At 48.1% G+C, this 12033-nt stretch overlaps 1 protein-coding gene across 6 annotated transcripts in view; it reads right to left on the bottom strand.

The window, feature by feature from the left end:
- The window catches only part of megf10 (multiple EGF-like-domains 10), an 81880-nt gene that overhangs the window by 11439 nt on the left and 58408 nt on the right, over positions 1–12033 (bottom strand). For 5 of the 6 annotated variants that reach the window (XM_061799533.1, XM_061799529.1, XM_061799531.1 and 2 more), the window contains 7 exons: positions 10827–10955; positions 10583–10711; positions 10320–10448; positions 6791–6919; positions 5675–5899; positions 484–593; positions 281–401 (listed from right to left, as the gene is read on the bottom strand). In XM_061799533.1, the coding sequence (XP_061655517.1) occupies positions 281–401; positions 484–593; positions 5675–5899; positions 6791–6919; positions 10320–10448; positions 10583–10711; positions 10827–10955 (972 nt within the window). Of the gene's footprint in view, positions 1–266; positions 402–483; positions 594–5674; positions 5900–6790; positions 6920–10319; positions 10449–10582; positions 10712–10826; positions 10956–12033 lie in introns of all 6 variants that reach the window. The other variant, XM_061799534.1, reaches the window with a different exon arrangement.

Below are 12033 nucleotides of genomic sequence, written 5' to 3'. Positions count from 1 at the left end.
GCATAAAGCCCCATACAACTGACCTCATAGGATCATTGGGAAACACAAACCCCTCTACTACAATATGGTGACGCCTCAGGGAGGAGTAAATTATTAGAATACTGTTACAAGCACACTCATTTATGGGATCCAAACTATGACCTGTGTTATATGTACAAAAAATACTGACAGCTGAAGTGGGATACAATATTCAATGATCCATACGGGTGCAGTGGAAATGTTGAAACTTTCATGTGGAGTGAACAATTCAACTAAAGCCAACGTACAGTTTATTGCTCACCCAGTTCATTGAAGCAGTCCCTATGTTTCCAGCCTGCCGGCAATGTGCCAGTGGCATCAGCAAGAGGATATCTCTTTCTTTCTTCTACATTCTTTAAGTTCACAAACATTTTATTCTTGGCCTATAAAGTACAAAAATACAATTAAAATGACCTATACAGAACAGTCATCCGATGTATATTTATGTATAAAAAAATACAGTACTTTTCCGTATGGAGAGTTATTATGTTGCGGGCTGGTGCACTGGGTCAGCGTATGGTAGCTGGGGTTGGAGAAGTAGTTACTGGGGTGAAGGTCACTTGGTAGATGAGCATCTGAAAAGTGAACAATGTTGAAATAATGATTAGAGCATGCACTGCGTGAGTCCCATCAATCCGAGCTGCCTTAGCATGAGTCCACAAAAATCTAATGGATCTCTGTAACATGATCCATTTTTTAATTTTTGGTTTAACATGACATAAAGATTATTAGTTTCCTTATGTTGTGATTTAGTTTTGGTTCATTTTTCTATGTATCCTGTTCTTGTCATCCCTGCTACCCTTGTGTATTAGCTATTTACAGTAGCTCTCTCCATCCATTTGTGTCTTGTTCAGGTGTGCCTTGTTGTCTCGTCAGTCTGTATTTCGTTGCCCGTTTTTCTTTCATTTGGTCTCTGACCACTGACAAATGTTGCATGTACTCATGTGTCCTGTTGCCTGTCTATAGCGGTGAGCTCCCCCTGCTAATCTATTCAGTTTGTATCCTACCTTTCGGACTTCTGTCATTCGAGTATTTTTTGCTCCTGCTATCCCGTACCTTTGTATAGTGTTTGTGGCGAAAAATATCCATCCATCCATCCATCTTCTACCGCTTATCTGAGGTCGGGTCGCGGGGGCAGTAGCTTTAGCAGGGACGCCCAGACTTCCCTTTCCCCAGCCACTTCATCCATCTCTTCCGGGGGGATCCCGAGGCGTTTCCAGGCCAGCCGAAGAATGTAGTCTCTCCAGCGTGTCCTGGGTCGTCGCCGGGGTCTCCTCCCAGTGGGACGTGCCCGGAACACCTCACCAGGGAGGCGTCCGGGAGGCATCCGAATCAGATGCCCCAGCCACCTCATCTGGCTCCTCTCGATGTGAAGGAGCAACGGCTCTACTCTGAGATCCTCCCGGATGACCGAGCTTCTCACCCTATCTCTAAGGGAGAGCCCGGACACCCTGCGGAGGAAACTCATTTCGGCCGCTTGTATCCGGGATCTCGTTCTTTCGGTCACGACCCACAGCTCGTGACCATAGGGGAGGGCAGGAACATAGAACGACCTGTAAATCGAGAGCTTCACTTTTCGGCTTAGCTCCTTCTTTACCACATCGGATCGATACAAAGTCCGCATCACTGCAGACGCTACACCGATCCGCCTGTCAATCTCCCGTTCCATTCTTCCTTCACTCGTGAACAAGACCCCAAGATACTTGAACTCCTCCACTTGGGGCAGGATCTCATCCCCGACCTGGAGAGGGCACGCCACCCTTTTCCGACTGAGGACCATGGTCTCAGATTTGGAGGTGCTGATTCTCATCCCAGCCGCTTCACACTCGGCTGCGAACTGCTCCAATGAGAGTTGGAGGTCACGGTTTGATGAAGCCAACAGAACCACTGCAAAAAGCAGAGATGCAATACTGAGGCCACCAAACCGGACCCCCTGTACGCCTTGGCTGCGCCTAGAAATTCAGTCCATAAAAGTTATGAACAGAATCGGTGACAAAGGGCAGCCTTGGCGGAGTCGAACCCTCACCGGAAACGAGTCCGACTTACTGCCGGATATGCGGACCAAACTCTGACTCCGGTCGTACAGGGACCGGACAGCCCGTATCATGGGGTTCGGTACCCCAGACTCCCGAAGCACCCCCCACAGGACCACCCGAGGGACACGGTCGAACGCCTTCTCCAAGTCCACAAAACACATGTAGACTGGTTGGACAAACTCCCATGCACCCTCGAGGACCCTGCCGAGGGTGTAGAGCTGGTCCACTGTTCCACGGCCAGGACGAAAACAACAATGCTCCTCCTGAATCTGGGATTCAACTTCCCGACGGACCCTCCTCTCAGCACCCCTGAATAGACCTTACCAGGGAGGCTGAGGAGTGTGATCCCCCTGTCGTTGGAACACACCCTCCGGTCCCCTTTCTTAAAAAGGGGGACCACCACCCCAGTCTTCCAATCCAGAGGCACTGTACCCGATGTCCACGCGATGTTGCAGAGGCGTGTCAACCAGGACAGCCCAGAGCATCCAGAGCCTTGAGGAACTCCGGGCGAATCTCATCCACCCCTGGGGCCTTGCCACCGAGGAGCTTTTTAACGGTGACCTCAACCCCAGAGTTAGGAGAGCCCACCTCAGAGAACCCAGACTCTGCTCCCTCATGGGAAGGCGTGTCGGTGGAATTGAGGAGGTCTTCGAAGTATTCTCTCCACCGACTCACAACGCCCCATCCCCACTATACACAGTGTTGATGGTGCACTGCTTTTCCCTCCTGAGACGTCGGATGGTGGACCATAATTTCCTCGAAGCCGTCCGAAAGACTTTTTCCACGGCCTCACCTAACTCCTCCCATGCCCTAGTTTCAGCGACCACCAAAGCTGCATCCCGCTTGGCCAGCGGGTACCCATCAGCTGCCTCAGGAGTCCCACAGGCCAAAAAGGCCCGATAGGACTACTTCTTCAGCTTGACAGCATCCCTCACCGTTGGTGTCCACCAACGGGTTCGGGGATTGCCGCCATGACAGGCGCCGAGCACCTTACGGCCACAGCTCCGGTCGGCCGCCTCAGCAATGGAGGCGCGGAACGTGGTCCACTTGGACTCAATTTCCCCCGCCTCCCCCGGAACATGAGCAAAGTTCTGTCGGAGGTGGGAGTTGAAACTCCTTCTGAAAGGGGATTCCGCCAGACGTTCCCAGCAGACCCTCACAATATGTTTGGGGCTGCCACGTCGGACCGGCATCTTCCCCCACCATCGGAGCCAACTCAACACCAGGTGGTGATCAGTTGACAGCTCCGCCCTTCTCTTTACCCGAGTGTCCAAGACATGCGGCCGCAAGTCCGATGACATGACCACAAAGTCGATGATTGAACTGCGACCTAGGGTGTCCTGGTGCCAAGTGCACGTGTGGACAGCCTTATGCTTGAACATGGTGTTCGTTATGGACAATCCGTGACGAGCACAGAAGTCCAATAACAGAACACCGCTCGGGTTCTGATCGGGGGGGGGCCGTTCCTCCCAATCACGCCCTTCCAGGTCTCACTGTCATTGCCCACGTGACCATTGAAGTCCCCCATCAGAACGATGGAGTACCCAGCGGGAGCGCTCTCCAGCACCCCCTCCAAGGACTCCAAAAAGGGTGAGTACTCTGAACTGGTGTTTGGTGCATAGGCACAAACAACAGTCAGGACCCGTCCCCCCACCCAAAGGCGGATGGAGGCTACCTTCTCGTCCCCAACGTACAGGCGCCGAGCCGGGGAGCAATAAGTATGCCCACACCTGCTCGGCGCCTCTCACCGTGGGCAACTCCAGAGTGGAAGAGAGTCCAACCGCTCTCGAGAGGACTGGTACCAGAGCCCAAGCTGTGCGTGGAGGCGAGTCCAACTATATCTAGTCGGAACTTCTCGACCTCACCAGCTCGGGCTCCTTCCCTGCCAGAGAGGTGACATTACACGTCCCTAGAGCCAGCTTCTGTAGCCGGGGATCGGATCGCCAAGGTCCCCGCCTTCGGCCACCGTCCAGCTCGCACTGCACTCGACCCCTATGGCCCCTCCCACAGGTGGGAGGGGCCCACTGCACTCGGCCCCATGGGTGCAGGCCCGGCCACCAGGCGCTTTCCTTCAAGCCCCAACTCCAGGCCTGGAATTATTATTATTATTATTTTTTTTTAAATATTCCCCTGAACTCCTGCCTTCCTTGCCTCCTTCCCTGCACTTGCGTCCACCTAATGCTTGCTGCTTGCAAAACCTTACAAAATGACAGTAGACCTGTGATGTGCTGCAAGACTAGCCTGATTTATATGGAACCTTCTATTCAGAATCAGAATCAGAATCATCTTTATTCCGATTATAATAAGCGCATGCTTCCTCTCAACATGAATGCGGGGTGATGTCATCGTTTCCGCACGCCGTAAATATGGTGGGTCCCGACAGAGATCTTGTTTTTAACTACTTATAAGTTGTTTTTAATCATAAGTTGTTTTAAAATAAACAAAAACAATCCCTATCCAATAAACTATCCATCCATCCATCCATCCATCCATTTTCTGAGCCGCTTCTCCTCACTAGGGTCGCGGGCGTGCTGGAGCCTATCCCAGCTATCTTCGGGCGGGAGGCGGGGTACACCCTGAACTGGTTGCCAGCCAATCCCAGGGCACAATCCCAACTACTGTGATGAATAGACGACGGACCTCCATCTTGATAAATGACATGACGTTCACGACGAAGTGCGCATGTCACACGACTGTTCCAATTAAATCTAGTGTATACACTCGATCGGAATAGATCTCGTCACATGTTAACAGCTGGCTAGCGATCGGAATGATTTAAATCGGAATGACAAAAAAGTATCCACGTAGACTCGGGTACTGTGTGGTTGGTCCGCTGAAAACGAGTCCTTCACCTGTCAATCAAATATATGTCGACATTCGCTGTCGTCAACTAGTGGCTGAATAACGTGTGCCACTGAAGTGTGCTTATTAACAGTTAACGTTCCCGTGTTTGTGTTAATCGAAGACTGACACACAGAACAACGTGGAGCGAAGCGCTGATGTTTTAAACGACATTGCCGCGGTGGGGCGAGCTGTTGAGTTTAACCCGTTAGCTCGCAGGCTAGCTTGTTAGCTCGCAACAACAAACAGTTAACTTTCCCTAAAGTGTCTCTCTTGTGTGACTCTACTTGCTGCATATGGAGCAAGGCTGTGGAGTGTGGAGTATTGGACGGAGCCAACACCAGCAAGGGTGTACCGAATTACGATAAGTCGATATCGTAGTTATCGTGACAGGCCTAAGTGACAGTGTCAAATCTAGTTCCTAAATCTAGTATCTAGTTCCTGCAGAACGCAGACCATAAATCTAAAGTACTGTATGTACCTTACCTGTAAAAAATGTCACCACCTTTCGTTTAAAATTAGAAAGTATAGGAGCGTGTTGGCCTATCGGACTGTATAGGACTGCACTCAAAATTGTTATTGACGTAATTGTGCAGTCACTTCGTCCCTATTAATATAATCCAGTGGGACATATACAAACGAAGGGCAAAAATTATTAGTGTCTTATCTCATTGTTTTTGTCGTAACGTCTTTGTCCTTTACATTAACTACATTCACTAAAATTAAAAAAATATATTTTGGCACGGTTGCCAAGTCAACACTGTACGTTGTGATGGTACCTGTGATGGTGTAGTCAGTAGTCACCCTGATGGCGGGAGTGTAAGTCACTGCTGGCATGGGGGGTTCTTTTCCTTTCTGTTTCTTTCTGTAGATGATGAAGAGGAGGAGGAGGAAGAGCACAAGCAGCACCAGTACAATAATTCCTGCAATTGCTCCGATTTGGTAGGTGTCCACCTGCACTGCAGCACTTGTGAAAGTGTTGAGGCTGTCAATGACAACGCCGGCTACAGACAACAGGATGAGAAAGCAGTGTCAACGTTCAGCCTTTCATGTGTGTAGAATGAATATCACAGTAAACCCTCGTTGATTGCGGGGGGTTACGTTCTTCAGTCAATGGAATCCATGACGTCGTGACCAAACTATTTATTATACGACTCGATACATTTCTAAGTTTCATATATGCAATTCAATGCTGATTTGTGAAACTGCACTTTAGAGAGGTACAGGTATATTGTTGGTCCACTTGAGGTCACCATCCACACACACACATGCCTATTGGGCATGTCCTGTTTGAGTGATTTGATCAACAGCCCATGTGGACATGGTGTGAACAATCATTTGCAGCATTCCTTACACCAATGTAGTCAGCAAAAAGCATTATAGCTACCCAGAATTCATTGCGGTGACGTTTTAAACTACAGTACTGTAGTTGTAGAAAATAAAGCTAAATGTTGATCGCTATTTGCATTTGTTCCAGTCGACATTGTTATGAGTGTGTGCATTAACTATTTGTCAGGCTAAGATTGGTATTTGTGAATTTATTTCATACAAAATAACTGACTGTGGATTGTGTTTTAAACAGTTACTTTCCGGCCATGTCCTTTGCACCGTCAAGCAACTTGGTGATTTACCAAATGTCTAAGTTGCATATACTCAGTAGTAAGGTGTGTTTTTCTGCTAGGAACAAGAGCCCAATTGACCTTCTATGAATCATTGCCGCCACATTTAAATCATTTAGCCTGTGAAGCTGACCGTATCAAGGATGAGCAGGTGAGTAACTGCACTACACTGACCTTTAAAAAAAAGAAAAAAAATCAGTGATGCAATGAATCCGTAATACATCAACCGCGATAGAGCGAGGGATTACTGTAGCCAATAGAAATTCATTTGCTCACCTTGGTCACAGCGTGCTCCCTTCCAGCCATTGTTACAGTAGCATGTACCAGTGATGTGATCACAAGTGGAGTTATTGAGACAGTCACACACTTGCCGGCATCCGTAACCATATGAACCAGGAGGACACTCTAGAATAAGTGAGATTGAAAGGTGAGCAAATAGTTATCATATCGTGATCATTATCGCCACCTCGAGCAATTGTAATCAACATTGTGTGTTTTCATTCAGATTCCTATAGTTGACATTTACTCGCCATCATTTTACTTGTATTTCATGCCACCAACATGTGCATTAAATATACATACACTAGATGCACCAATTTAGGGGATCCATGTAAACATTCTTTTAATATGAATATGATTTGAAAGGTGACATGAGATGGAAAATAGGCTTTTTAATCACTTGTATAATAAAGGTGGCGCTCAGAAGTGCCTGCCCACCCATCAAGTATGAACCAATTACTGTAATAATAAATATTAATAATCATAAATAAATAAGTCGCATGATGTCCTGTGGATAAGATACAGCTCAATTCACGAGTATATACAATATACAACCCCATTTCCCCCCTCCTGGAAGCCGTCACCATATTGTGGTGGAGGTGTTTGTGCGTCCCAATGATCCTAGGAGCTAAGTTGTCTGGGGCAAAACAGGTCCTCGGTGAAGGACCAGACAAAGCACGGCTCCAAAAACCCCTATGAAGAAAGAAACAAATGGATCGAGGTTTCCCTTGCCCGGCTGGGGGTGACCGGGGCCTTCCTCTGGAGCCAGGCCTGAAGGTGGGGCTTGAAGGCGAGCACCTGGTGGCCGGGCCGGACATAGCTCGAAAGGGTAACGTGGGTCCCCCTTCCCATGGGCTCACCACCTGTGGGAGGGGCCACAGGGGTCGGGTGCAGTGCGAGCTGGGCGGTGGCCGAAGGCGGGGACCTTGGCGATCCGATCCCCGGCTACAGAAGCTGGCGATAGGGGCGTGGAATGTCTGGCAGGGAAGGAGCCCGAGCTGGTGTGTGAGGTCGAGAAGTTCTGACTAGATATAGTCGGACTCACCTCCACACACAGCTTGGGCTCTGGTACCAGTCCCTCGAGAGCGGTTGGACTCTCTTCCACTCTGGAGTTGCCCACGATGAGAGGTGCCGAGCAGGTGTGGGTATACTTATTGTCCCTTGGCTCGGCTCCTGTACGTTGGGGTACATCAAGTCTGAGTGGACCGTGTTCCGCTCCTCCATTGCTGTTTTGTGGACTTAGAGAAGGGGTTCGACCGTGCCCCTCGGGGGGTCCTGTTGGGGGTGCCTCGGGAGTATGGGGTGCCAAACCCCCTGATACGGGCTGTTCGGTCCCTGTATGTCCGGCAGTAAGTCGGACTCGTTTCCGGTGAGGGTTGGACTCCGCCAAGGAGTTTGTCACCGATTCTGTTCATAACTTTTATGGACAGAATTTCAAGGTGCAGCCGAGGTGGAGAGGGGTTCCGGTTTAGTGGCCTCAGTATTGCATGTCTGCTTTTTGCAGATGATGTGGTTCTGTTGGCTTCATCAACCCGTGATCTCCAACTCTCACTGGAGCAGTTCGCAGCCGAGTGTGAAGGGGCTGGGATGAGAATTAGCACCTCCAAATCTGAGATCATGGTCCACAGTCGGAAAAGGGTGGCGTGCCCTCTCCAGGTTGGGGATGAGATCCTGCCCCAAGTGGAGGAGTTCCAGATCCTTCGGGTCTTGTTCACGAGTGAGTGAAGAATGGAACGGGAGATCGACAGGCGGATCGGTGCAGTGTCTGCAGTGATGCGAACTTTTTATCGGTCTGTTGTGGTAAAGAAGGAGCTAAGCTGAAAGGCGAAGCTCTCGATTTAACAGTCGATGTACGTTCCTACCCTCACCTATGGTCACGAGCTTTGGGTCGTGACCGAAGGAACAAGACCTCGGATACAAGCGGCCGAAATGAGTTTCCTCCACAGGGTGTCCGGGCTCTCCCTTAGAGATAGGGTGAGAAGCTCGGTCATCCGGGAGGACCTCAGAGTAGAGTCGCTGCTCCTCCACATCGAGAGGAGCCAGACGAGGTGGCTGGGGCATCTGATTCGGATGCCTCCTGGACGCCTCCCCGGTGAGTTGTTCTGGGCACGTCCCACCAGGAGAAGACCCCGGGGACGACCCAGGACACGCTGGAGAGACTACATCCTTCGGCTGGCCTGGGAATGCCTCGGGATCCCCCGGAAGAGCTGGATGAAGTGGCTGGGGAGAGGGAAGTCTGGGCGTCCCTGCTAAAGCTACTGCCCCGCGACCGACCTCGGATAAGCGGGAGAAAATGGATGGATGGACAACGTCCCAACTTCATTGGAATTGGGGTTGTATAAGTAATGTGTTATTCAAGTTACAAGGTAAACGTATTATCTGTATTATCATTGGGTAATTCATCCAATGTGAGTTATTTTGAGATCAAGGGGCGGGACTTATTTCAACTGAACCTACTTCGCCGCAGGGAGATGTAGCATGACAATGCTTGAGCACATGCCGGAGGGAAGCAGTTTCACCGAACGTTTTGAGCTTTTTGTACATTCTTTCACAGTAAACAACCCGTTTTCGCTGCATGTTCGTACACACTGGATGCACAACAGGAGCAGTCGTGGTAAATTGTGAGCAGTCAGGAAACCACTCTGCTGGATGTGTGGAGAGCCCGTTCTCCTGCTCCTGGTTTGGATTGAAGGCTGATTCTTTGCGCCGTCTGGCAAATTTGTGCACGAAGAACATCAGGCTTGCTACGTGCTTTAGACTGTGGTACTAGTACCTTGTGAGTGAGTGTGGACCCAGATTTCTTTGTTTATTTGGTACTTGGTGTTCGATGCCATAATCCCAGTTGACCATTTCCTGTTTTGGAAGCCATACCTTTTAATAATTTTGTGAATTGGGTGTATTAAGAATAGATATAGAATCACACCATACATAATTGATAGGGGTGCAAAAAGTCTCCCTTAAGGTGGTGGTAAACTGGTAGTGAAGTGGTACATGCTGCTGCCTTTCATGCATATGGCTCATGTTCAATTCCTGGCCCCAATATACAGCTACAGAAGCTTTCCACTGGGGGTCCCAGATTATAGGGAGGGTAAACAGGAAGGGAAAAGCTGTGGCAAGCAAATTACGCAAATGACTTGATGGGTGGAGCTGAAAGTCACAGACAATTAATATTCTTATTTGCCATTGGTTTTTCCAAGTAAGTGAGTAAAAAGCCATCCTTTTGTCCATTCCAATTTTTACATTGGTTATCCTGTTCAGGTTTGCGCGGGAGATGCATACTATGTTCTTGGACTTTGGGGCAAAATTGCAATACAGCCTGGATTGGTCGCCAGTCAAACAAAGAGAGACACAACAATGCATACTCTGATTCCTACTACCCCTGAGTTGGAACTGAGTCAGACGAGTCACTAGAGGGTCACCAAGACTAGAAGCGTTCTTACAACTAGTTCCAATAGCGTTTCTTTTGGATAAATAAACCCTTTATTTTTAGGGATAGTTGCTGCAAATAACAAAAGTGTTTACGTACTTTGTTCACAGTGTTGACCCATGAAGCCAGTGCGGCAGGTGCATTGACCAGAGATGTGATCACAGTCTGCTCCATTCCTGCACTGGCATGACTGAGAACAATCCTTCCCATAAAACCCTAAAGGACAACCTGTGAGGTAGACAAGACATTTTCTCAAGCCAAAACATTCATCTAATGGGGAAAATAACAACAACAACAAAACAAAACAGGTAATTGGCTGTGACTGTGAAGGGAAAGCTCAAGTCCTTGTGCAGTGGACTGACGTTGTGTGCAGTAAAGGCCGGTCCATCCTGGGGTGCACTTGCATTCCCCATCATAGGCACTGCAGTAGGCTCCGTTGTGACAGTTACATGTGTGGATGCAGTTGGGTCCCCAATGAGCAGGAGGACATGCTGCAACACACAGACAAGACTCCGTGTGATTTGATGTGCAGGGAAACAGAAATGTAATGCAGCACACCAGTACCACCCATTTTACACTGTATATAAGTCAACTGAGTGAACTAACGCTGAGAGCAGTCACTGCCGATCCATCCTGGAAAACACTGACAGGAGCCATCAATAGGGTTACAGGTGCCGTTGTTGGTGCACCTGCAGCTCAAGGCACACTTCTTCCCGTAGTAACCGCTGGGACACACTACATAATAAGATATGTCTTTCTTAGCCATGTTTCTAAACAGCAGAAATGTTGCAGTGCAGGGACTAAACGGTATCATTGATAGTTGGGTCATTTTTATATGATTTGATCAAAAACGGGAAAGACATGACCCACCAAATTTCCTTTGGAAAATCAATTCATTTGACTGATATGAGTATTGGAAATATTGGCAGTTATCCATCAAAAGGTCATAATTATAAGAAAACTTTGAATGCCAAAATGTCTTTACCGTTCAGAAGTTCAGCATGTTTTCTGAAGATGCAGGGGATCTCGTTTGATGTGCGTCCCGTGTTTGAGACGCACAAAAATATGCAGGGACGCATAAAGTAAGATCAATTTGCGTCGGAGGACGCAACGCCATCGATTAGTATTCCGCCGTGGTGCTGGAAATCCGGCGTATACATTTTTTTCTAGAGTGCGACTAAATTTTTTATGTTTGTGTAAGTGCAATTTTTGTGAACACAGCCCCAAGTGTGTTTTATTTATATTTTTTGTATTTATCTAAACTATATTTTAGCTTAGATAGGAGGATTACCGTATCTGTAGTCCGTGATGATAAGTTGCAGGGACCAATTGTTCCAGGGCTGGGACTCATTGTTTCCAGACACATGCATCCTGGGACTCACATTGTTTGAAGTGTAAAATGATCTATGAGATGCTAATGACTTTTTGGGATACAGTATATAGGATTTTTCTCCGATTACTTAATATGCCTTTTCCATGAAAACTAATGCAAATTCCCTTTTTTTTGTTTTTTTTGTTCTTTTACAAACGGTCCTTATTTGTCTCTCAAGCTATCTTTAACGTTAATGGCACTGGAGGAAGCCTCACTATGTTGTTGCAATACGCCAGAGGCATCTGTGACTGATGTGGGAGGATGAGTAGCAGAGAGCAAAATAAATGGTACTTGTGAGATAAATCTGTGAAAATGTCAGAAGTATTACGTCTTTACCGTTATTACGATTGTATAAAGACAAGCGTGTGATGGGTTTAGTGAGTAGTTAGGATCAGTGATGTCGCTCACACGAAACTCACACGATTCTCATGAAGCTATTAA

This window comes from Phyllopteryx taeniolatus, chromosome 15 (assembly GCF_024500385.1).
Source record: "Phyllopteryx taeniolatus isolate TA_2022b chromosome 15, UOR_Ptae_1.2, whole genome shotgun sequence".
NCBI lineage: Eukaryota > Metazoa > Chordata > Actinopteri > Syngnathiformes > Syngnathidae > Phyllopteryx > Phyllopteryx taeniolatus.
This window is presented reverse-complemented; position numbering and strand designations above follow the sequence as displayed.